Below are 27,526 nucleotides of genomic sequence, written 5' to 3'. Positions count from 1 at the left end.
TGAGGTATAATTACATAACTGCTAAGTGCACCTCCACTGTAAATGATCACATGAGTTAGCCAATACGTAACCCTGGAGAGCACTGAAAATTTCACATTAAATTTAAATTGAATAAAGGAAATAAGGTGTGTAGAAAAGGTCTGTATTTATGGTGTTAAGTCTTAAGAAGTTACAATAGGGTGTGAAAAAGTGCATAAGAGAATACTTCATGTTTTTTAAATGCTCTTACACATAGCAAATGCATGCCAACAGACATTGGTATCCTTACAGCATATAAAATATGGACTTGACCTCAAGAAATGTTTCATTTCTTTTGTTAAGCTCTTGTTCCATTATAAAAACCAACATAATGCAATAATAAGCAAATAAATACATGCAAATTAAAAAATAATAAAACTGCTCCTGGACATTTGCAATGCTTTTGTCAACAATGTTTACAATGCAACCATGGAATTGCATTGCTTTTCAAACTCTCTGAAAAGCTCTTAATATAAAGCATTCATCATTAAATCACAAATGAAAATAGCAATGCATTTCTTTGACACACATGACCTATTTAGCTGAACAGTGAATCATAAGCAAATTAAATTTCTTAGGTATTTAGTGGATATTTTCTCATCTAGAGACTTACAGTACACACACAATGCCTGTCACCCTAAAGCAACAAGGGGGTTACATGTTTTGCACTTCGGGTTTGAACTGGTGCCCTTTGGATTATTAGAGCACATCTTTAACCACTGAGCCACCACCACCCTAATAATCTCACTGTTTGTAATAACGGAGCAGTTTAGCATTTTAAATGAGTTTTTAAAAGTTTGCAATCTCGGCTTTCACAGCTAAAATTCTTACTCCACATACCATCACGGACACAAATTACCGCTGCATATTTCTGCACAGAAAGATTGGCAGTGCTAACAGCATTAATTTCTGGGATTTGGTCTGGCCCGAAAGGCGCATTTAAATATGAAAATGAGACTACCACACCAACTTTCTATTCAGGATGAAACAATTACCTTGAGCCAGACACCCACACACACTCTTTTATAGATAAATAGGACCGATTAATATCCACTTTGCGATTATTGTAGCGGCAGAGCTGGTATTCCAAATTGAATGCTTATCATGTTTGAGCTATTTCAGCAGAACACAGACAGTAGATGAAAGCAAAATGATCTTTAAACAGTGGTTTAAGATTGTGCTTACGATAAGTTGTTTCGCAACAGTTTTCATCAATGAAGCGTGTATTCAGTATATTGCCTATTTAGATCCTGGTGATTAGCTTTACTGGACCTGTAATGCCTCTTAAATTATGTGCATTGCAGTAATCTTTTTACAATTTTATTGTGTGGTGGCATAGTGGGCTAAAGCACATAACTGGTAATCAGAAGGTTGCCAGTTCGATCCCCACAGCCACCACCATTGTGTCCTTGAGCAAGGCACTTTACTCCAGGTTGCTCTGGGGGGATTGTCCCTGTAATAAGTGCACTGTGAGTCACTTTGGATAAAAGCGTCTGCCAAATGCATAAATGTAAATTGTAGTATTAAAATTTCCAGTACAGGTGGCTTGTAACATGTTTATGGTAAGCCCCAGAGAACTCATACATAAATGGATATTTTTTAATTTCTCTTTATTTTTACTAATAGTGTATAACAGAGACAGGGATTCATGTGGATTCTGTTGAATCTTTTAGGCGTATGCACACACACACACACTTTTCAACAACCATCTCAATTTATATGTGCTATTTGGTAATAATTTACATATGCACTTATTAGGTTTGAAAAATAAATGTACAATGTAGCTCAAGACGTACAAGTAAGTAAAATCGGGATGCTGCCATAATGCTGTGTTGGTAGTGAACTCTATTATAACCAAAATACAGAGGGTTTGCACCAATCATTGAACAAAGGTAAAACAGACAATTAAACTGAACAATACACTTTTTATGAAACCACACCCCCTGTCAAGTCAATTTAATGAGGAAATCCAGAAATCCTGGTTTTCAACATCCTGGTCTTGATTTTCAACAATTAATATGTTATACTGACCTGACTGATACAAGAATAGTTGTTGTGACTTTCCCTCATGAACAGCTCATAATTTTAAGTGTAAAAATATGTAATTATGTTGTTTTTATGTGAAATAGTGGATCATACTTGACAAAGTGGGATACCAGCACTGACAATCTCACCATCATGCGCTCTTCCTACATTTACCAAGCACTTGAGTGTGTTTGTGAAGCCAAAGGCGGAGTGTCACTCACACCTCTTGGTATTCCTGTCGACAAAGACCCTTATCAACAGAAGACAGTCTCAATGCTAATTTTCCTTTCACCAGTCTGATGCCTGTCCAAATAACGATTGAAATCTTTTACCACTGTTTGCACACCATTTCATATGAGCATTTTTTCCAGGCCTAAACCCCATTTAAGTTTTTAAAAAAATACTTTAAAATGGTCCCCTTTTAGGTAAACACAATCAGATTACAGTGAATGTTTGAAAAATATGGTTAAACAGAGACAGTTTTGATTTATTCCTATCATTATTCCTTTTTTTTTTTTTTTTTTCTGTGGAAGGAGCATAAGTGGAAATTCTCTGAGGGTGAGAAGAGAAGAGAAGAGAGAAGAGAAGAGAAGAGAAGAGAAGAGAAGAGACAAGACGAGACAAGGTTTCTAGTAGAAATATGGCTGTGTCTATGCTTTTGAAAATGTTCACAAAATCACAGACAGATGGACGGATGGACGGACGGACGGACAGACAGACAGACTGATCGACAGACAAACAGACAGACAGATAGATAGATAGATAGATAGATAGATAGATAGATAGATAGATAGATAGATAGATAGATAGATAGATAGATGTGCTACTTTGGACAAGTGCTGGCCCACAGTTGCCTAAATGAGGTTATTCTGTTTCTCCTACTCATTGTAAATTTCAATAATTTGTTTGAGAGGCCTCTCTCTCTGTCACTTTTTATCATATTATCAATGACCACTCAATTTTCCCCCGGCTGCTCATATAGCGTGGCTCACCCTGGCCCTATTACTGTTATGTAATGAAGTGCAATGGAGTAGTAATTGGTTCACATTATACCAGATCAGGTAACATTAGCCTTATTTCCTTATCTCAGCGAGCCCTGCTGCTGCCTCTCAATGAAAAACTCAACACAGCTTCCCCTTGCTTTAATGCACGGGTATCATCCAAATAACATTTCAGCCCATCCAGCAACCTGCTCCAGTTTTCTGTTTCAAGATTGCACTCCGCATTTAGCTAAGCGATTGCTGCTTGTCTGCCGGTTCCTTCTGCTTGAAAACTCCCCAAAAGGCAATAGCCATTAGTGATGCAGATACAGGGGATAGCTTTTCCCAGCTCTAGGGAAGAACAGTAAGTGAGATGGTAATATAAGAGACGAGCTGTAAGCTGAGTGGTGCTGTATAGTGCCTGGCTGGCACTGTTTTCATTAGAGCTGCTCTGACCTGTATGTGCAGCCTTTGTTCCTTTATTTATGTTGCTGCCTAAACCAAACAGGAAGGTCTAGGGGATAATAAAATGTAAATCATTTAACATGGAAAGAGTTTCCTGTCCGAGGCTAGTGCAGCACTTTTCATGTTTTGCCATGTTGTGCATTATTGGTCAATAAGGACAACATTGTTAAAGGAATAGTTAACCTAAAAGTGATAATTCTGTCATAATTTACTCATCATCATGTTGTGGCATAGGTGAATTACGGACCAGGCCAACAGGGCCAATGCCCAGGGGCCCTTGACTACCAGGGGCCCGGGGGGCACCCTGGGTTGCATGGTCTCGCGGCACATCAACTTAAAAAAAACAAATGTTTATATACGCTTAAATATGTGGGCCCCAAAGCCTAGACAAGGCCCCTTCAATAGGGCTCTGTGACTGTGAGGGCCCCCAGCCATCTTATAGGGCTGCCTTGCCTCCCTGTTTCTAATTAAATTCTTTTGAGCCACTCCTTAACAGCACTCGTATCATATTTGATACATGACATTTTAAAGCCTCTACATCATCAGCATAATCAAAACTTGGCTGAAAACCTGGTTGTATGGAACGCAATAGATGTCTAATGCCTCCTGGTGAAAGTTTCCGTGCTCTTCTGGAAGTAGAAGACCTTGTAATTTAATTTCCAAAATGTATGCCTTCATGTTGTGATGCACTTATCATTTTGATGTGAAATCTTTTCTGATTTTGATAGAGTAAAAGTAACAATAACGTTTATATTTCTACTGATATTTCGAATTGAGTATTTACTGAATCGAAGCAACATGTGATAACTTTTGTTGTAAATTATTTAATAGAAAATGCGTGTTGCAAATTAGTGTTTAAAATGTGATACAACAGGGTTTTGAGATATATCTCTTAATTATCAGTATTTTACATCCATGCCCACCACAATAAAAAAAACGAGCTTTGAAAATACTGACATAAACTTTTATAAAATAGGTGAACTTAATAGGTGAATTTAAAGTGTGAACAGCTAGTTATTTTACATATGCACTTGGTTGGGAGTAATAATAATGGTAGCCAAGCTGTAGGGTCGTTCCAAACAGAATTTCCAATCAAATAAAATGAACACTATTTTTGAGCCTCACACCTTTCAGCCCTCCAAAGCTCTCATGGTGAAGGGTGAAGTCTTTGAAAGGAATAGGGTATAGGGATGATCACTTCTGAATAGAACGCACCCCATAATTCAGATGAATAAGAATAAGATACAGCAGCGCGAGCCAGAACTGCCTGAACTCTTTACAAAGTTTGTTGGATGTAGCTTGAAAAAGTGAAAGTTAGTAATATACAGTTCCATGAAATAGCCTTTAAACATAAGCAATAAAGCAGTGTGAATATTTGAAAGCATTTGATTAGTTGTTTTTTATTTTTTTTATTTTGATACACACAATGATATAATCAGATTATAGTGGTTATGACAGGTATTTTTAAATTAGTTGGCGCTGTTACATTTACAATAAAAAAAAATGACAATGTGTACACTGCATTGCAACCCTCTATAGATACCTGATTGGAGATCATTTTAATCACATTTTAGCTATTTAAAAATGTACAAATTCTTCATTCTAGCAATAATATGATGTCAGGAAATTGCATATGGTATCATAATAATGCCACTGTGTAAAATGTCATGTCAGCTATAGATTTTCAACAAAAAATATTCACAAAATTGGAACCTAAATATGAAAAAAGAATTACATATATAACATTTAACATGTACTATGAAAAAATTGCCTTAGCTGTCCATTGTGACCTGCATGATTTACCTTAGTGGGCATCAAAAAATAATTATTACTATTTTATACTAATACTAATACTAGGTTAACATTAGGTTTATGGAGCAAGGCTCTGCATGGGTTTCACCAAATCCATCCATAGATGCTGTAGGAAACTATTTGTTAAATTCTTCAGTATTTAACATGTTTGATGAAGATACAAATTTCATAATGTATTATTGTCCCTTTAAATATATGCACGTTTACACATTTATCACACATTTTGTTACCTACTTGTTTTTGTATTCATAATTTGCAGTATTTACACATTGAGTTTACATTCATTACGTTAAAATGGTATACTGTCTCTTTAGGAACAGTGCCTGCTCAGTAAACATGTTTCAGTTTTGTTGCATTTATTTATTTATTTATTTATTTATTTTTACATCTGCCCTATGTGTGATTAGAATTAATCTGACTGTACATAACATAAAGAGTATGAGAAGAGACTTAAATCAATGAAAATGGATTGCGTGGATCTCAATTTTAAAAGATCATTTAATCTTAAAGATAACTGGCCTGGTGGGGCCCTAAAAGAAAATTGGCCCCAGGGCCCTCTATAGTCATAAACCGCCCCTGTGTTGTGGATGAGTAAATCTTTGAATATAGCATTAAGATGCTATAGAAAATCAGAATCTAAAAAAAGGGAATATAATAGAGAGAGCAATTCTCCTTCCTATCCCCTTTTCCCCAGTTCATTCTCCCTTATCTCTGAGAGTGACAAAAAGTCCTAAACTTGCTAACATTGCTGTTTTAGTAGCTGTTGATAAATTGCAGAAAGGCTTCAAGTATGGATGTGACCCTGAACCGAATAGGTGTCTAAAACAGTGTGTGATTACACCTGGTAAAGGCAGTTTCTTTTTTTTATACAATACTTAGAGGTTTACCAAGCACTTAACCTCACCCAGTACAACTACACAAACTCTGTACATTTTTAATGGACTGTCCTCTGCCAAACATAAACAGGTGTCAAGTGCAACACACCCACTCATGCTTTACTAGTCCAGTTTACAGATAAAGTGACACCTGACACACTCTTCATCTAACATTTCATGCTCCTTGGTCACCAAGATAGACATATTCCTTTTAGAATTCTAAAAATGATCAAAATCTAAATAGTACATTATTTGTGATAACGACATCTACTCACATATCTGTTTTGGATTTTTAAGTTCCCATTTTCTCTAACAGCAAAATACAAAAAATCCACTATTGTGTTTCCACAACTTTCCAAAAAGGTAAAAAAACTAAAATAGAGAGAGGTGTATTACGGCACTCTAACACAGCAGTGTTGACTATTTTTCTTTTTTTTCTTTTTTTATTAATGTCAGGGTAATATAACACAAAGAATAATGTTATACATTTACATTTAATATATATATATAATGTATACACTATATGGCCAAAAGTTTGTGGACACCCCTTCTAATTAACGAATTTGGTTACTCCATTAAATCCAGTAAAGAAAAATCTTAATGTTTCTTTATGTAATGGCTTGGGCTTTGTGTGCTTCCAAATTTGTGGCAACTGTTTGGGGATAGCCCTTTTCTGTTCCAGCATGACAATGCCCCTGTGAACAAAGTGAGGTCCATAAAGAAATGGTTTACTGTGTTTGGCATGGAAGAAGCTGACTGGCCTCCACAAAGCCCAGACCTGAACCCCACTGATCACTTTTGGGGTGAACTGGAACAGCAACTTAAGTCAGGCCCCATAGCCTTGTGTCTGAATGAGAGCAAATCCCTGCAGCCATGTTATTACATACAGTAGTGGAAAGCCTTCCCAAAAGAGTGGAAGCTGTTATTACAGCAAAGGGGGAAATTGATGCCTAAGGTTTTGAAATCAAATATTCATCAAGCACATATGGTGTCCACAAACATTTGGCCATATAGTGTGTCTTCCAAACGTATTTTATACAGTATATACAGTATAAAATACGTTTCGAAGATTTACGCTGCTAAATTAAGGTAGAAATGTGTTATCGCAGTCTGTCAAAAAGGTTCATGTAGTTTATATTTTAATAACTGTCACTGAGTGTTAAGATTAACTAAACATAAATAGTTCATGAGGGTTTCCAAGACAAAGAGCTGATGACATCCAACATCCAACAGTGATGGCAGGAATGGTTTGAAAGGTATGGCAATTAATCTAGAAGTCATAATGCCGGTTACTCATAACACTGGTCAATGTGTCATCTGATACTACATTCAAAGGTGTTGCGGTGCCACTTTCTTGTAAAAAAAAAAAACATGCAAACAACAGGCCTTTAATGGATACCTGATGTGGCTTCAGGTTGTCCCCTTTGAATATCTGAATATTCTAATATTGTTTGCTTTTATTGCCCAATTAATCAATAACCTATAGAGATGTTATCAATATAAAAATAAAAAGTTCTTAAAGACCTGCTTTCTCTAAGTGAGCCTCAAGTTGTACTTTAAAGCAGCCCATAGAGTGTACTCACAGGAATATGGAACAGGAAATTGGATAACAAGGTTAAAATACTGGAGCAAATATTCTCTTATTGAAGTCTAACAGCAGAGATTTCATTTGAGCTGCCTATTAGACAGTGGATTAAATATGGACCAGAGGGAAGGTAACCGTGGGGTCAAGGTTTTGCTGTCTAATGGTGAAGACTGGAAAAATTAAGGGACTTTATTTCCACAGGAAATTCTGATGAAAGGTGGATTATGGCTCACAGTGGTCTTTCCAGTCCACCTCTGAGTCTAGTAATGTGCACTGGCGTGCATTTAAGAAAGCATATGTAAAGCTAACTGTGCTTTATTGTTACAAAGGGTGCAAATTGAGGACAAAGGAAGATCATATAAGACAAGTGAGATCATGCTTTAATTGTGCTCATTATATTTCCATGCAATATTTTATTAAATTTTTTTAGACTGCTAGGCCAATGACAATGGACGAATTCCAATCGAAAGTAAGCAACCTTACCTTATGCTCTACTCACTCCGAAGAGCAGAGCCCTTGAAGTGCATGCTATGAATGGAACAGGCCATCACTCTCTCATGTGTGTCTGTATGGAATGCTTTACCATTCTCATATCAACAGTTTTCCTTAATAACATTGGGTGCCACCATGATGATTCTAACTGCAGCTGGACAGTTTTCTGGTTCCGATCTCCATAAAAAGCAATGTAAAAACTATCAATACAAGCATTCAAGATGAATGTGAATGAATGAATGTTGCATTTATATAGCACTTTTTCAGACACTACATTCAAAGCGCTTCACACAGTGAACAGAGGACTCTCCTCAACCTCCACCATAACCAACCACCAACCACAACCATTTTAGGTGTTAATTAGATTGAAAATTATTTCAGGCTCTACTTGTGCAGTCATAACATCTCGAAGTAGTTAATGATATCAACATAACTAAACTCGGCCCATAGCTTCACATCATCCACCCACTCCTTAAACTTGTGAGGCACTGTCAGAAAATGATTAAAGCAACTCTGTAAAGTATTAGTACTATGCAGCCCCATGCTTTTTTTTTTTTTTACCAATTTTCTACATTAAACATCACATTATCAAATAAGAGCATACACTTATGTGCATGAAAGCCCTGGAGACCAAAAAAATGAAAACAGTATGAATCCAGTATGAATCGTGAAACACTTCCTCATTCAGGAAAAAGGTGGATACTGCCACTTTATTCTGAATGAGAATGATAGCTTGATAGCATAGTAAAAAATCTATAGCTGTTATGTTTGTTGTAACAAATAAAATTTGCATCTAATTTAGCCTCTTTTTAATTCTTTTATAAAAAATAAAAAAAATCTAACTTGTGTAGGCTAATGTCTCTACATGAGACGCTTGTTAAAGAAACAAACATAAAGATACATAAATAAGGAATATTTCCTGTTAGGTTTAAAAAGGTTTAAATCCCAGGTAAGCTGTGTCCCAAATGCCACACTATACACTATGCACTTACAATATACACTATGCACTCAGCCATGTACAGTAGTGTATGAATTTACAAAGTGTAGTATTGTCCCAAATGGAACACTATTTTGTTTTTGTTTTTACTACATGGAATCATTCGCCATTTTTCAACTGATGGAAGTGAGGTTTCAAATGCACTTTAGCATGTTTTGGGCATGCACTTTAGCTTTAGCATGTTAGCCAAAACCAGTCCAACTCTTATATCTCAAATAATGTACATATTCATCACACAGCATGGGGTGATGGTAAAGCATTCAACTCACATTTGCAAGGTGCTGTATTCACAGAAGTTTTGTTGCCACATTCACCATTAATTATAATTGTTTTGTCAGGCCAGCATTGCGGCCAGGTAACTCTGCCCATTCCAGTACATAGGGCAAGCCACTAGCATTGAGTGCATGAAGTGTCCAACATTCCATATCCCATTATTTCACTTTTAAAAAAGTGCATCATCCAGGTACTCGTAGTACACTACTTTTTGTTGCATTTTCAGTGTAAACATACTACTCGCACCACTTACACCAGAAAATTGTGTAGAATAGTGCAGAAGTATGAGATTTCGGGACACACCTTCGGTTTTCAAAGTGAATCGCGGGTATGCACCACATAGGATCACATGATTATAAACTGTGAAATTACGTCCTTGAAGTTACCATCGCGTACACACTTCGCTATGACATTTTGAGTGGTGTCCCCTTCAAGGATGCAAAAATGCTGTATGGAATTCGCTCAATGTGTTGTTAAGTGTATTTGTGCAAAACAGCATGCTGTTGTTGTTTTTTTTTTTTTTTTTTTTTTTTTTTTGCCATCATTCTGTTATGTGTTTTTTCCCATGCAAAACTCACTGCCAAAATGCTAGGGTGTTCTGGGCAATTGCTAGTATATTCAGGGTGAATGCTGGGTGGTTACTTACAAGCCTAAGTCAAAAGAGTCCACCTGAAGTCTCTATCTTCTCGTCCTGTTTAATTGGCCACCAGGTGCCAATAAGGACATAAGATTTAAAGTATCATTCATGTCCGTAGCACTAACAGTGCAAAATGAGTCAATTGTTTAATATTTGTTAAATTAAGATTAGGGGTTTCAAAATGATGAAGCCTAAGATGAGTATGAGCAATGGCTGCCTAGCCCTAGAAAGTACAACTAATAAATCTTGAACACCAGTAGCAGATCACACTCCAAGAAACTCTCCTAAACTCTCCAAGACACATAGTTAGGTGCGTATGCTCTGCTGCCATCTGGTGGATTGATCTGTGCTATTTCTGATGGAGCTGATTTTTGCTATTGTGATGAATTTCACCTATTTATTCTACTGATCACTCTCATTCTATTCTGTTGTTTTCAATGTCCTGAAATGTGCACTCTCCTGAGTGCTACTGCATGAAGTCTGTAACTGACCTTCTCTTTCCTGCCATGCATGTCCCAGAATACACTTGTAATACGTTGCACTGAAAGTAACATAAATAGCCTCAATGTAGAGAGCATACACAGACTGTATTACAGAGCCTGATTGTTATGAATCCACATGGGAAAATGTCTCACTGTCAACTTCTTTAAATATCACCTCTAAAAATGAAGAAGGTTTTACGTGAGTGCAATGTCACAGGTGGCAAGCACTGCAGTGACAAGTGCGTCATAGTGACATGTCAGGGTTTATGCCATTTATCTCTGGCAAGATCATGCTACTGTGACCCACCAATGTGATCTGCTTTCACTCTTAGTGAAGCATGAGCTCTTTTAAAATCTCACGCCTGCTGGAAAATCCACAGAGTTGCAAATTAGTCCCAAAGGCTTTGTGAAAGAAACATAAGCATATCCTTCACAAAAACTCTCTCAGTCAGTCTGACAACCCAGTTCATGAAGCTGAAATTAACACTCAGTGTCAGGTAAGATTTGTTTGCTCACATTTTAGTGTTTAAAAAATTTCAAATTCTTCTTGAATACTCATTTATCTGCCTTTTCTCTTCCACAACAAGACATGCCGCAAAATATTCAGGAGCGTCTGATTAGGAAAGACTAGACTAAAGAAACTGAATGGTAAGCAAAATGAAATCAAAGTGAGTTGACTCTGGGAAAAAAGGTGTTATATAATATCAATTATTATTATATTAACATTACATATTATAAAATTTGTGTGTGTGTGTGTGTGTGTGTGTGTGTGTGTGTGTGTGTGTGTGTGTGTTTTATTTTATTAATGGCTAAAGAAAATCTACATTAGAATGTAAAATATATAAAAATTATATATATATATATATATATATATATATATATATATATATATATATATATATATATATATATATATATTTTTTTTTTTTTTTTTTTTTTTTTTTTTTTTTTTGTACCCATTACCCCTTTATATCCATTTTCCAACCATTTCCTCATATTTCTCAGACAAAGTCCTTTGCTATGAGGGAAAGCATAATGTAGAAATACAAAGAGATTCGAAGAGTTCTGGAGGAGGACTGTAGGATCACTCTGTCCATGCTGGAGATGGAGGAGATGTCTATGATTCAAGCACTGGAAAACCTCATTGAGATGAACTGTGTCCTTCTCAAAGACATTGAGTTTCAACTGAATGAAGTGCTGATAGACAGTGACAAACAGTCTGGGGATGGGGTGAGTCTTTTATCAGAATTAATCTGTTGAACAGATACATTGTTCTCCACTCATTGCTCTCATTTTCTTTCCATTTCTACTCCATTTATGCTAACAGCATGGATGGCATGGACTGTCATTGTAGACAATAACAACAAAATTAAGAGCAAATCGATTCAGCTGACGAAATCTACATTGATATACTAACCATCTAGCCCTGCATTAAATAAATTGTCACTATGTACTTTTGCCTCTCTTTCTCTCTGATAGGTCACAACGTGTGAGCACAGGTATAAAAATTGCTGTAAATTTATGGCCAAATTCCTGCAGCAATCTGCTGTGATTCTTAAATACAGTAGTTTGCTGTTAAAAATTTTGCATTCTGGGAGATCAAGAGCAGATTCACTTTGAAGTGACTAGTTTTACAGTAAATAGCTGTTGTGTGCAAGGCATTAGGGGAAAATGAACATTCAAAATCATGATATCATCTTGGTGAAAGCTAGTGACATTTTGAAACTTATATTTTAAAACCCCCCATGAAAATTCAAGTTTGTGGCATACGGTTAGTGTTCATGATGTTTCTGTTCTTTATCATCTCACATCAGCCTTCACTTGTCTGTCTCATGAGAAGTCAAATTAAAAAAAGTATAAATAATCCTTTGAAGCAATGTACATTTTAAATGTAAAATGTTGGCAGGATTGAACAGTATATTTTTTATGAAAAAAAAAAACTGTACACAGTAAAATAACAGTATAGCACTGCATTGTGGGTTATAATGGTGAAATACCCATAAGCCTCTGAGCTTGAACAAGTATGTATGCTTTGGCAATGCATTGGGGCTACAAAAACTGTAAAAAAAAAAATATATATATATATATATATATATATATATATATATATATATATATATATATATATATATATATATGAAGACTTAATAGAATTTTAAGTCTTCTTAGTTTAATTTAGTGTTGTTATTTTGTTATCAATAGTTGTGTTTTGTTTGAAGTCACCATTATGGTGATTAATGATCTCTTGAGCTGGCACCTTGGACCTTCTTTGTTCTTATTTAATGTTCTTCCATCCAGTCAATTTATGTTTAAGGTAAACACAAGTTGTTGCACTGAGCTACTTGGAAGACAAAACCTAAGGTCAGACTGAACGTCTGATCATACCTTGCAAATGACACTATATGTGGCAATAGTTTTGCATTACACATAAAATCAAAAACAGTAAAGGATGTTTCAGCAAAATGATATCAGCTAATTGAATGTTTGATGTTTTTGATTAACTTACAGCATAACACTAATTGTTAACAAGACACACACAGAAATCAACTCTCGGCATAAAAAACGCAACAATGGTGACAATTATCAAACATACTTTTACATAAAAAAGTAAAAGCTGAACATTAAAATACAAGTAACTTAGCAACAAAAACAACGTCAAAATAAACCAGTAAATAGTAAAAAATCTAAGTAATTTCTTCATGCCACAGTGCGTGCTGGGAACTTAGCTGTTAATTTCAACAACAGTAGATAGTATGTAATTTGACATGTATATGCTGCTAAATTACAGTTGTATACTATAGCTGTAAAAACAGTGTCTAGCTGTTAATTACAGCAACAGCAAGACACTGTTAAATTTACAGTAACTTGCTGGCAACCCTGCTGCCAGTTCTTTACTGTTGTTTGACAGGAAAATCTTTAACAGTGTATATTGTATTTAGAACCTCTTTTAAGCAGGTGCGGATTATGTCTAGCAAGGGCCCCGGGGCCAGTATTCTTTTAGGGCCCTCTGGTCCAGTTATCTTTCAAAGTTGAGATCCACACAATCATTTTTCATTGATTTAAGTCTCTTTAAATACCCGTTCTGTTATTTACAGTCAGATTAACTCAAACATACAGCACGGTCGTGGTAAAGAAACCGCTCAACCAAAACAGGCTTGCTGAACAGCCACTGTTCTTAAAGAGACAGTACCATTTTAACGTTTGTTATTCATAATGTAAACTCAGTGTAAATACTACAAATTATGAATACAAAAAAACAAGAATATAACAAAATGTGTAATAAATGTATAAACATGCATATTTTAACTTCACCAAACACTTTAAATATAAAGAATTTAACAAATAGACTCCTACAGCATGTACATATGGGTTTGGTGAAACTTGGCAAGAGTTCAGTCAGTTCTGGCTTGCGCCGCTATATCTTTTCTAACTCATCTGAATGATGGGGTGCGTTCCATTCAGAAGTGATCATCTATTCCCTATTTACTTTAAAGACATTACCCTCCATTGTGAGAGCTTCGAAGGGCTGAAATTTTATTGTCAATTCTGTTTGCAATGACCATACAGCTTGGCTACAACTATTATTCTCCCATCTAAAAGCCCTGTGAAGGCATCATGTAAGCCAAAATCCTTAGAGCAGATTATATTAACAGAATTTTTAAATGATCTAAGAGTCATGAAGAGTGAATGTTCATGATTTCAAACTTAAGCTGTCAAAATTTACACACAAGCCCTTTAATCTGCTTTAAGATGCTCTCTTTCTTTCTTTCTTTCTTTCTTTCTTTCTGTAAGACCTGTAAAAATGTCTAACTTCAAGCATTTAAAACTACTTTAAACTTTCAGACAAGGTTTTGTCAAACCAACATTATAGTTTGTCTCGACAAACTTTAAGTTATGTACTTTTGTACCACACAAAATAAAATATCAATATCTTCTTTTTCCCAACCACCTAAGCCCAGTTATTTTTTGTAATATCAAGTCAAGTCATTTTTATTTGTATAGCGCTTTCACACACATCATTTCAAAGCAGATTTACAGAAAATTATGTATTAACAAAAAATGAAACTGTAATATCTATAAAGTCTTAGAGTCATCATTGTGTAGTTTGATTAAATATGATTGTAAATTGTGTATACAAATTTAATCCAAAAAATTACATTAAAAATAATTTAATATTAAATTATTAAATAACAATTGTATTTAGAACCCCTGTGAGCAAGCTGAAGGTGACTGTGGCAAGGAACACAAAACTCCATAAAATGTTGGTTAATGGAGAAAAATAACCTTGGGAGAAACTAGACTCACTGTGGGTCCCAGTTCCCCTCTGGCTAACAGCATGAATATAATGCAAATATTAGTTATTTATGTGCAGTGCAGGTCATGGTTTAAGATTAGTAAACTAAGTAAGTGTTAAGGTCCAGTGTTTAAAAAAATATATATATATATATATATATATATATATATATATATATATATATATATATATATATATATATATTATTATATTATTATTATTATTATTATTATTATTATTATTATTTTGTTTTTTTTTGTTTTTATGAACTTTAAGATTAATGACTAATGTCTTTGAATCCATCCTGGATTAACTGTAGAAGTTTACATAGATGCATTGTCCTTTGTTAGTTGGCTGATGAAGTCTTTTTTGGCAATTAAATGATGGTCTATGTATTCCATTTCAAGAGCGTAGTCCATCAATAGAAAAGGTGATGCAGGCAGATATCAATGAGGTGCATCGCAGTTCAACCGGCAGGTCATTTTGTTGAGGTTCAGTGGAGTCCATCCTAAATCCAAGGTTCAGGCAGTGGCATATGAAGTATCGAAGTGCATCATAAAAGACTAAAGTGATGTCTGGCTAGCACTGGCTGCATTTAGTCGTCATCACTCAGAGACGCATAGCAGTGGAGTCCGACACCAAGCAGGAACGGAGCTGGATCTGGCCGGCTCTGATAACCTCGGGAAATGAATCCCGAGGTTGAGACATGGAAACAAATAGAATAATATTAGTGTAGATGTCATTAAAGTTTATGCAGATTATAGATCATGATTGACGTTTCTGGTTCCGGCAGACTTAACTAAAGCAGCCTAATTGTGAGCTGATGGATAAATTAGGTGTATGACTAGCTAAAGAGTCTTTAGTCTAGACTTAAACTAAGAGAGTGTGTCTGCGTCCCAAATAGTGTTAGTGAGACTATTCCATAGTTTAGGAGCCAAATAGGAAAAGGATCTACCACCTTTTGTGAATTATGATATTCTAGGAACTATTAACAATCCAGAATTTTGTGATCGTAATGAACATGATAGAATATAGGGTGTCAGAAGGTCACTTAAGTACTGTGGAGCTAGACCATTCAAAGCTTTGTATGTAGTTAACAGAATTTTTTAATTAATAAGAAATTTAACTGGTAGCCAATGTAACGATGATAAAAATGGAGCTAATACGATCGTATTTCTTGGTTCTAGTCAGCACTCTGGCAGCTGCATTTTGATTTATTGCAGTTTATTTATTGAACTTGCAAGACATCCTCTCAGTAATGCATTACAATAATCTAGTCTTGAGTTCATGAACGCATTAATTAATAATTTTTCGGCATCAGCAACAGAGAGCATGTGTTGTAACTTAGCAATATTTCTTATGTGGAAGAGTGCTGTTCTACAAACATTGGGGAATAATAATGTATTAATAATATAATAATAATAATAATGGGGATAAATGCAGTTATAGCAATGAATAGTATAATAAATGATTTTGTTTGACAGCACTTTTCATACAAAGCATAAAGCTTAACCCAATAAAGTCTAAAGTACAAAATAATATTCAGAAAATTCAAATTTCAGATTTTTAAAGAGTGGCTAAAAATTTGTTTAATTAGAAACAGGAAGGCAAAAGGGTCCTATCAACGGGCTGGTGGCCCACATAGTCACAGGGCCCTATTGAGAGGGCCTTGTATAAGCTGGTAGCTGTGGGGGCCACATATTCAAGCATATATAAACATTTGTTTTCAAAGTTGATGGGCTGCCAGACCTTGCAGCCCAGGGCTGATTTCTGATTGGCTAAAAAAGGTTGGACTTTATGTTGTTTACAGAACCTATGACTGTCACAGAGGCAGATGTGATTGCTCAGGACACCTATATAAGTTAAATCTGTTAGGTAATAGGAACATTTTATGTGTGATTTTTGTTTTTTAAAAAGTCGCTTACAACACCTTTTAAATTGAAGCTTGTTTTATATGGCTGGATGAGCTGATTCTGAATAATATATAGCTTATTCATAATCAAGAAGGTAGAGAACCTTGAAGGTAATAACCTTTTAATAAAGAGGTACAGCTGTTTTTTGCGATGCTGATTTTCATTTTATTGGCAGGGTACGGGAATTGCTATCAGCGATAGTCCCTGGTCTAGTAAAACTTGATGAGGCAAAAGCAGATCAGTTACTATGACTAACTAACAATCTACTGCTGTTCATCCGTTCACAGACCCCGATTGTAAAGAGACTGCTGAAGAGCTGTGAGTTATTGAGCAATAGCATAAAATTGTTGATCTGCTGCAAATTTTTCATTTGTATGTACTGTACATTTTTAACTTACAGCATATCCACATTAAAAAAATATTGGTTTAAATTAATAATAAAAATTACATTCAAATTAATTTCATTTAAAAACAAAAGTTTTTGAAGTTCATACTTTCTTATTAATTTTAATTTAATACTTATTCTGAATTCATAATAGCTGTTATGTCTGTATGCATTGTTTAACGATTACTTAATTCGGTTTAGTGGAAATTTGTCGGACAACTGAAATGCATAAATCTTAAAACAGACTGAACTATATATATATATATACAGTATATATATATAATACTATGCAAAAGTCATTGGCACATAAGATGTCTCACAAAACATTTGTCTTCAGATGGTTATTGATATCTTAAACTTTAGGGTGTCAATGGGAAATATAAATTTTTGACTTCCAAATATTCCTTTTGCTAAAGGAATAGAATAGAAGAACAGGGAGCCCTGCAACAGATGGCATGGCCCCCACTGAACATCGATTCAGTCTGGGATTACATGAAGTGACAGAAGCAATTGAGACAGTCTAAATACCTGTAGATAGAAGAACTGTGGCAAATTCTCCAAGAAGCTTGGAATATCATATCTGCCAACAACTAGGAAAAACTGTGTCCAGATGTACCTAGGAGAATTTGTGATTTGTAATTTGTGTTAAGTGTTCTCGACTTAGTATGGCGTTAATAATAAATGAAAACTGTTAATAGGATTATTTTTTAAGTAATCCTCACTATGCATATTTTTTCACAAGTGCCTAAAACTTTTGCACAATACTATAAATATATATATAGTTTGGGTGATTTATGAGAACATATTATGCTATAAATGTGGTTTATGAGGACATTTCTAGTGTCCCCATAATTCGTGGGGACACCAAACGCTTAAAGAAACGCTTAAAAAACATACTAAAGGATGTTTTTTTTTTAAATGTTAAAATGCAGAATTTTTTTGTGAGGGTTAGGTTTAGGGGGAGGGTTAGGGGATAGAATCTATAGTTCGTACAGTATAAAAATCATTATGTCTATGGAGAGTCCTCATAAGGATAGCCGCACCAACGCAGCGCACGCGCGCGTGTGTGTGTGTGTGTGTGTGTGCGTGCATAGATTATTATCTATAATAATAGTGCATATAAATTGGATCACCTGTGTCGATTTTTCAGATTGCACAGAAGTGTCCCTTGATCCTACCACCACCCACCCACAGCTAACTATTTCATCTGCAGGGGACTGTGCCACTTTCACGGATGTATGGCAGGATGTCCCTGATGACGGAGTACGCTTTGACACCACCCTTAATGTGCTCAGCCTCCAGTGCTGGAACTCAGGCCACCATTACTGGGAGGTAGATGTGAGTGGAAAGATCTACTGGGAGCTGGGTCTCACCTACACGTCTATCCCTAGAAAAGCCCAAAAGGAGGACTACTGGCTTGGCCGGCATGCTGAATCCAGGTGTCTGGAGTATTTTGATGGCGACTACAATGCCTGGCATGGAGGTACTGCCCATCCTTTACCCACGTCCAATTGCTTCCATAGGATAGGGATCCTCTACAGCTTTCCTGGGGGTCTCGTGACATGACACCACTGTTCTCATTCTGTGCTACAGACTCTCTGCATCTGGCTCTTTGTCCAGGTCATGATCTTCATGGGACAAACTCAAAACCTGTTAAGATCTGTCAATTCTAACCATCTTTAAAAACTGCATAGTGTGTAGAAGGGCAGGTTTTCTTAGAACAGGTTTGTTTGCTTTCACAAACATTTCTGTGCAGTTTTGTTTTGACAAAATATCATTGTTTCTGCAACAATTATGCTGTAACAATTCTATTCTGTTTTTTAGGGAACTTTGAGAGTAACAACTGGTTCATTTTAAGAGCACTTTTAACCTTCTAATATGATCTCAATACATGGCTGATAGTAATATTACCATATTGCCATACAGAAATCTAATACATAGCAAAATATTTAAAACACAAATATACTATGTATGTTCATGTATTATTTTTACTGAAAAGTCACATTCTTGTACATAAATACATTTCAAAATACTACAAAAATTTCCATTTTCACATATGTAACCTATTTTCAAAAATCATAGTTGAATTTTAAAATGTACATAGAGTACATTTTAAGTGTGTTCATAAATGGCCATGTATCAGATTTCTGTATGGGTGACAATGCCTTTGAGATGAAATAATCAATGATAACATGATTTATTTTGGTACATATTCCACGATAAAATAAAAGGAATATTCCTTATACTGAACAAAACTCTTGGGAAAACAGCCTTGTAAGCACTATTTGATAGTTCAGCAACATGAAAAGCAAATATTGTACTGTATAGTATACATATCACATGGTGACACAAGTTTTTATTGCGCCAAAAGATTAGTCTTAAACTCAATTCAAAATGTGTGTGCAAAGCATGACCCTCAGTGTTCAGTGTATACAACAAACACTGTGGCCGTGGTTAATCTTTTATAGACATGCTATGCCCCCTCAGCAGTTTTTTTATTGATCCAGTCCATATATTTAAGGACTCGGGTGTAGACGCCAGGCTTGCCTTTCTCCCCACAGTTGTCTCCCCAGCTCACAATACCATAGATATAATGTGCTTGATCCCTCTCACATGTGAGAGGCCCACCAGAGTCACCCTGTCAGAGAAAGAGAAAGAAAGAGACAGAGAGATTTTATCGGTCAACTACATCAATACTGTCATCTTTTTTTTTTTTTCATTAATATTTTAAAATGGTATTCTGGTTACAGCAGTACCAGCTCCTCCATAAAATGACCTTTATTGTTAGGTATAAACAACGATAAGAGTCAGCTACATGACTCATTTTGATACCAATGTGACCCTTGCTGATAACCCACCTGACAGGAGTCTACTCCTCCCTTGAGATACCCAGCACAAAACATGCCATCATCCAACAGAGCTGCATATGCTTTATTGCTAGAACAAGCTTCCTGAGAGATCAGCAAAACCTGTGCATCAAGCAAATGGATGGAACCATAGTCTGCTAGAGAGTGAACGGAAGAGACAATTGATAGATTCTATTTCAGTGGTCAAGAAATAATTTGGTGGGAGTAAAGATAACAAATTAAAACATCTCATAGATTAATTTAGTTTCTTAGACAGCCTTCACTGCAAACTCCCCAAATACAGATGCATGGAAACATACATAATTCTGTGGCTCCCCATCCAGAGATGCTGCATTCTTTTCCATCTGCAAAAGGTTCTTTGGCCAAGCAGGCTGTCTTCACAAACTGGGTTTCCTTAGCACATTCTCCATTAGTAGCTTTCAGCTTTAACAGAGCTGCACCAAAAAAGGAAATTAATGATTTTTCAAAATTATACTGTTGAAAAGACCAGCAATTATGATCACCACGCATTTGTTGTTTTTTGGATGTTAAGATATCGGTGTGCTGGAGTCCAGGTTTCTTAGATTAACCAGCAAGACTTGGTCAACCAGCTTCACCAGAAAGACAGAGTCTTCAGTTCCAGCACATTTCGTTAGGGTTAGGGTCAGGGTTAGCACTAGTGCCATGATGATACAATTTGACCCTTTGCTTCACTTGTGCAGGGGGTGGGGGGCAAATGTTATAAAAAGGTTCATTTTTGACTGGTTATCATAATGTGATTTTCTCATGGATTCAGAGTGATTAGTCACATAACATTAACCAAGGTGACTGGCTGAAAAACCTCTCTGCCTTGAATGCAAAAGATAGACACAAAAGACACTAAAAGCACTAGAAATCAAAATATAAGATCCCAAAAGTGTTACAATTGTATTCTAATAAACAAATTACTAAAAATTAAACCCTGTATGAGCACAAAACAAATGTGCGAAGCAATCACCAATATCATTGTAGACAACGTGCGGGGTTTCCTTGAAGTTCTCGTGGACAATGGCGTTCTCCACCTGCAGAGTCTGGTCTGCTGGCTCATTTTTCCCCAGATTTACTCCTCCCAGCACAACACGGTAATCTTGGTTTCTACCACTTTACACAAAACAAAATCCTTTCATTTTTGGGTTAACCATCTATTTAATATTGCCTCTTTGTCTGTGTTCACTGGGTGGATTATGTACTGTATTATAGGAGTGTAGGAAAGGCCATACTTACATACAGTGAGCCGCAGTCAGCACCCAACAAGACTTGATAAGAGTGCCTCCACAGATGTGACTATATTCCTGTGTGGACCCTTTAGGTTTGACCTGCAATGATGCTTGCCATGGATGGGATCCAGGAATAGCTTTAAGACCCCCATAAATCCGGTTTAGTTGTTTCTTTGGCTGAGGTTTACCACATGTAGCAAAACTCCTGGATAATGAAGTGGCATTGTGAGGTGATACGGTTAGTTGGGGAGAAGTGATTCCTTTGGTTGAAGTGAAACTCTCTGGGGTTGTAAAGGCCTCAGACTTGGTGGGGACAATTTCTGTGGTAGGTGACATTGTGGGGAAAGTGTAAAATTGTTTTTAAAAGATATAGAGGGTGAAATTGTTATTCAGGTCAGGTTGTATAAGATCATAACATCATTTAAACTCTCACAAACCCCATCAGAATGAATCAGGGATTTACACTACATGGACAAACGTATGTGGGCACCCCCTTTAAATGAACAGGTATCACTATTTCAGCTACAACCATTACTAAACATAAAATCAAACATACAGCCTTTAAAGGTGCACTCAGTAATTTTTGCCCCATTAAAAAATTTTAACTCCTAAAGACATGAATTGTAATTTTGCAATTTATATAGGAAATCATGAACACTTACATGAAACGAAGACTCCAGTCATATCAGTAACCTTATAAAAGCTGTTTTATTCTACACAGAGAGGGTCTGCATATGGGGGCTGCCATTGTAGAATCACATGACCAGCCGGAAACTACTTGCTTAATCTCAGTAACCGTCCTGTTATTTGACACTTTCTCTCATTGATTAAAGTAATCATGGCTGACTGTGAATACTACATTTCTACAATGGCATCTGAAACTGAAAAATATTTTAAATAAAGTTGCATCCAAGCTGCTAGGTGTCAGTGTAAGCCCAAGTTGACACAAAGACAAAAGTTACTGAGTGTACCTACACTGAGTGTAGTCTCCTTAGACAAACATTCACTAGAATGGGGCCTTTTCTGTTCACAAAGTTCTAACCTGAAACCAATTTAACACTTTTGGTGACAAAGAGACATCAAAACGGCAGTTCAGTTGCTGTGAAGGCCACATGGCAGGTTTTTGTTGGAGGTTAGTTGCAGTCTTTGAAATGGAGTTACAGCTCTTGATACAATCCCTCAGTAGAACTCAAATGGATTATAAACCACACTGCTGCTTTGTCTTCAGTCGTACCAGATGTGAAAAGTTGGGTATCCAATTGGGAAGTGTTACCTGTCTCAGGCAGTGAGGTTGTTTGGGGAGTTACTGTTGATGTAGTATTCCCTGGAGGTACAGCTGTAATGGGTTGAGGTTTAGCGGTGGTGGTGACCATTTTTGCAGTAGTTGTTGCTGTGGAAAAAGTGCAAAATATGAATAGTTACTGCATATCTTGCTCAATTGTAGTCAGGGTTGGGAGGGTTACTTTTGAAATGTATTCCACTACAGATTACAGAATACATGCTGTAAAATGTAATTTGTAATGTATTCCGTTAGATTACTCAAGGTCAGTAACATATTCTTCTTCAGCACTGGTAGATTTTTCCAATTGTTTTGACTATAAAAACTCTGCCAAAATAATGTAATAATGTAAGACAAAATACACATGTTAAAAATACATTCTCTGAAAAACCTAAATATCTTATGCGGTGTTGTTTCTAAAACAAGATTGATCAAAATTGATCTTGTTTTAAGGATTTGTAGATATTTTTACAGGAAAACAATACAAAAATTATTATCAAGAATATGATTTTTGCCCTAATATCAAAGGTCTTACTAGAAAAAAAGGAATTATGATCCAACGTGAATTTTCTTGATAAAAAAATATGATCATGCCTGGTAACGTGTATGTAAAATGGCTAGAAATAGCATTTTAACTTAGCGTAAAGCTGACAGTTTACACAAGGTTTGTTTATATTTCTTGTGCTCCAAACTTACTTCAGACTTACTTCTCTGTCTGCTCGTATGAATGTAACACATCATAAGAAAGTGTTTCACCGCTGTTCAAATGCACTTTGGATCGCATCATTTATATGTATAAATGTTTTCCATCTGAAAGGACTAAATATTAAATTAAACAAATGACAATAAAAGGCAAAGTAATCTCTTCAGTAATCAAAATACTTTTGAATGTAACTGTATTCTGATTACCAATGATTTAAATTGTAACTGTAGTGGAATACAGTTACTTATATTTTGTATTTTAAATACGTAATCCCATTACATGTATTCCGTTACTCCCCAACCCTGATTGTAGTTTTGTATGCAGATTTGGCTGTGTTTGATCGTGTAACTTAATTAAAAATGTGCTGGGTCAGAGAGGGGTCAAGGATATTCTTGACATTCATTCCAGTCATTCCTTTGCCATCAGTTTTACCTGGCGTGGGACATTTTCTGACATTACAATAATCCCATCTGAGTCTCTTGTTCCTCTTTACAAAGCACCATGGCTTCTTATCTCCATCAGGGTTTCTGGGATACAGAGGGATATTGTATTTTTAATTGATTACAGAATACACTTTAATTACTATAATTACACGTTCACCGCTGCTCGAGCTTAGAAACTTCTACATGTGTGTATGAGGGTATGCCTCAGTCAATCACTGAGTCATAAAGACAGGTACAGGAGAAGGAAAATAAATTAACCAAATCAAATAAAAAAATAAAAATAAATATATATATATATATATATATATATATATATATATATATATATATATATATATATATATATATATATATATATATATGTATGTATGTATGTATGTATGTATTTATGTATAAACTAACCAAAATATATACATAAATAAGATAAAGAAAACAAATAATCAAAAAAATAAATATATTTTTACCATATACATTTTTTTTAATTATTTTTTTAAGTCATGGGTCAGGAAAGTTCTCATTTTAGCATATAAGAAAGGATATACCATTTTTATTAATAACGCATATTAACTATAAAGGTGTTAACATGGTCAATGTTACAAATGTGCTTATTAAATAAGTTTCTTTCCAGGTTTAAATTAGATTTTGAATCCCTGATTTGTTTCATTGTAGCACACAAGATGCTCTTTGGAATATTCTAAAATCATGCTGGTATAACATGGATCATCAGTTTTTGCAAAACGTGTGGAGTTAATGAAAAAAACAACTGCATCAAATTAGAAAAAGTGGACTCAAACATTTGAACTCCACTGTATATATGTGTAGGTGTGGGTGCATGTGATTGTGAGGGTGTGTATATGTGAGCATGGGCATGCCTATATGTGTATGTTTGTATGTGTGGGTTGATAACCTGCAATAGTTATGTGGTCCTAGACCTGTTGAAGATGCAAATACGTTAGAAGGAAAGGATCTTTTATCCAGAATAAATTCAGAATTCCAGTCAAGACACTCATCCCCTTCTTCTGTCTCTGACACCTTCCCTCTGTATGACTCTCCATCCCCCTCATAGCAGTCATTCGGGTCTGATGAGCAAATCACAACACACTATGATTATGTGTTGATTTTGTTGTCATTTGGCAAGAAAACCATAAAACAAGAAATTAAATCATAAGTCAAGTCTATAAGTTGAGTCAAGTTTTCTAGTTTCTAACTAACTTGTTTTACATTTATAAAATACCCCATTCTAAGATTAAATTTTAACATTTTAGACAAAAATTAATGAGGTGACCTAAAATACTGTGGTCCTGTAATTGTCACAATATATGCTCACCAACTTTACAGTATTTTCCCTTGAAACCGTTTTCGCAGACACAGTCGAAATCATCCTCGTCCTTAACACATTTGCCATTATTTTCACAAGGGTTTGGAGTACACGGAGAAACTAGAACAAAATGACAGAAATCATATAATACAAATATATGTTACATATATATGAAAGCAAAAATATATAACTCACATAGAACAGAAATATTTAATTTAATAATAAATAAGGTTAATTCAGTTGTTATACCAAATGTCTGAGCATTCAAAAATCAGTTCCAAAATGCATATGTATATTCAAAAATATTTGTTTGGTGCAGCATGAATTCAGTGCTGTAAGTCTTACATATTTTGCAGTTTGGTGGCATGAATGGTGGAATACACTTGCATGTATAGTAGGGAGGATTTTGGGTCAGAAGACACAGTCCTTTCCCACAGGTTCCTCTCATACAAACCCTTTTGCCTTAAACAAACATCAGTTCATTTTGGTACTCAAACATGACTTCATTGATCTATATAAATGTACAAGTGGTGTGAAGTGAGCTCCTATACTTCTCTCGCATCTTCGGCCTCTGAACTGCTTGGGGCATTTGCATTTAAATTTATCTCTCTTTTCTTCACAAACCCCACCGTTCTGGCATGGGTTTGGGGTGCATTTTCCTGAATAACCAGAGGGGAAGAAAAACAGATTGCTTAAGGGATTAGAAAAGAAAGAAGAGATAAAATAAACACACTGAGTAGGTCTGCACCACAACAGTGAAATGGGAAGATATTAAGCATAAACATACTAAACAAAAAAGGACTGAAATAAAAAAAAATAATGTCATTATTTTTACATTTCAACAAATGGTCAGTGAAAGGAGATGCTTAAACTTCAGAAAATATTGATCGGCAGCCTCAGAATGTTCAATAAATTTTAAATGAGCTGTTTAATGTTCTATTAATTTTATATGAAGTTTGCAATTTTAGTAACTTTGTCCACAAAACTTTTTTTTTTACTCTTATCTGTGTGATTTTGTCATTTCTAGCAATAAACATTACAAAAATTAAATAAACACAATTTATAAAAAAATCAATAAAAACATGAATAAATAAATTAAACAAACTAACTACACTGGGTAACATTTATTAAGCTATTGCTCAGTATGGTCTATATACAGTACAGGTCCCAACAAAATACATTGGGACCAGATGTTTGTTTGTAATGACTAATTAACGTATATTTCCCACTCATTACATATATACAGTATATATATTTGTATACTGTATATATATATATTGTGGTTGATCATTGATGATCATTTTCCTTTGCAGTCAACAATTTGTATAAAAATGTAGAAAATGGAATGAGATTGTTACAGACAATGTTTTTAAAACTAGTTACTTTTCATGCTATGTAAATTTTATGTTAGATATTAGTTTAATAAGTAATGGGGAACCAATTTGTACCCCGTTCACAATTAAAGAAGTAAACTTGCTGAGGGAATCAGACCTCTGACATCTTGAAGTTCAAACAGCCAATCATTTGGATCATCATCATCATCATCTGACGAGTCATCTGACACATCAAACTCCGCAATCAGATCTAGTGTATAAAGATGACAGTATTATTATTGTTATTATTATTATTATTATTATTATTATCTATATTGTTATAGAAAGATATGCAAGTTGTAATGAAGACACTTCAAATGAAAAATATGCATTTAGGCTTATATTATATTTTAAATCACCATTCAACCCAATATTGACTTACCCTTCACTCTTCCTTTTTCTTTCTTTCCATGTTTACCATGCATCCCATGACCATGTTCACCATGCCTCTCATGTTTATCATGTTTGCCATGTCTATCATGTTCATTATGTTTGTCCTTCTTTAACTATTAACAAGTGAGAATTCCGCTTGGTAAATGCATTCTTTTATCCAGACAAATTAAACTATATTCAAATATCAGACATAAAGATCAGTGATACAAGTGGCAAACACTTATTTATGTTTTCAGTCTGGTTATAACAAGTCACAAAAATCAGTTATGATTTCAATCTGGTCATGATTAATTTGTCAAAAGGTTTGTCTTTGGCCATCAATTGAAAGTATGATGACATTTTAAGTACAAAACATACAGATCACTATAAGTGATGACAGAATTAAAAATTTTGATTTTCAGATAAAAATGTTCCAGATGAACAGAATTCTGATTCTGGTCCACAAGAGAGATAGAACAAAATAATCTGACAGCAAAGCAATGAATGATGCTGAGATATTTCAGAGTATGTGATTGTTCATACACACCTGTGCAGGAACAATGGCCGCACAGAGAAAGAGGAGCAGCAGCCACAGCTTAAGATTCATGCTGGAAGTTGTTCTCTGGGGAGTGACACAATGCAGAGCTACTTTGAGCCTTATTCAGTGTGTACGGTCATTGCCCTGTCAGTGTGTGTGTGTGTG

The 27,526-nt window shown here is 35.3% G+C and overlaps 2 protein-coding genes across 3 annotated transcripts in view; one reads left to right on the top strand and one right to left on the bottom strand.

The window, feature by feature from the left end:
* LOC127412025 (E3 ubiquitin-protein ligase TRIM39) overlaps positions 1–19,740 on the top strand; it is a 26,235-nt gene extending 6,495 nt beyond the window's left edge. Inside the window, 6 exon segments of the mRNA XM_051648066.1 lie at positions 11,268–11,309; positions 11,647–11,871; positions 12,121–12,140; positions 17,024–17,166; positions 18,384–18,791; positions 18,794–19,740. Of these exon segments, the coding sequence (XP_051504026.1) occupies positions 11,268–11,309; positions 11,647–11,871; positions 12,121–12,140; positions 17,024–17,166; positions 18,384–18,791; positions 18,794–18,906 (951 nt within the window). The 3' untranslated portion in view covers positions 18,907–19,740.
* On the bottom strand, positions 19,412–27,526 carry LOC127412341 (hyaluronan-binding protein 2-like). 2 transcript variants are annotated; one of them, XM_051648610.1, is made up of 14 exons: positions 27,371–27,526; positions 26,834–26,957; positions 26,570–26,662; positions 25,630–25,737; positions 25,424–25,540; positions 25,088–25,198; positions 24,668–24,839; positions 23,750–23,844; positions 22,609–22,725; positions 21,343–21,655; positions 21,077–21,219; positions 20,400–20,534; positions 20,092–20,237; positions 19,412–19,871 (listed from the first exon to the last, which is right to left on the bottom strand). In XM_051648610.1, the coding sequence occupies exons 1-14, from the start codon at positions 27,428–27,430 to the stop codon at positions 19,707–19,709; spliced, it is 1,899 nt and encodes a 632-aa protein (XP_051504570.1). In that variant the 5' UTR covers positions 27,431–27,526; the 3' UTR covers positions 19,412–19,706. The 2 variants fall into 2 exon arrangements, with proteins under 2 accessions (XP_051504570.1, XP_051504571.1); XM_051648611.1 differs by having other exon boundaries at positions 20,092–20,234.

The sequence above is a fragment of the Myxocyprinus asiaticus genome, chromosome 21 (assembly GCF_019703515.2).
Source record: "Myxocyprinus asiaticus isolate MX2 ecotype Aquarium Trade chromosome 21, UBuf_Myxa_2, whole genome shotgun sequence".
Classification (NCBI taxonomy): domain Eukaryota; kingdom Metazoa; phylum Chordata; class Actinopteri; order Cypriniformes; family Catostomidae; genus Myxocyprinus; species Myxocyprinus asiaticus.
This window is presented reverse-complemented; position numbering and strand designations above follow the sequence as displayed.

Coding starts and splice junctions, on each gene's coding strand:
- LOC127412341 (XM_051648610.1), bottom strand. CDS start 27,430: ATGAATCTTAAGCTGTGGCTGCTGCTCCTCTTTCTCTGTGCGGCCATT. Junction 26,663..26,833: donor AGAAAAAGGAAGAGTGAAGG/GTAAGTCAATAT, acceptor TTTATACACTAG/ATCTGATTGCGGAGTTTGAT. Junction 21,656..22,608: donor AACCTCACTGCCTGAGACAG/GTAACACTTCCC, acceptor CACCTACCACAG/AAATTGTCCCCACCAAGTCT.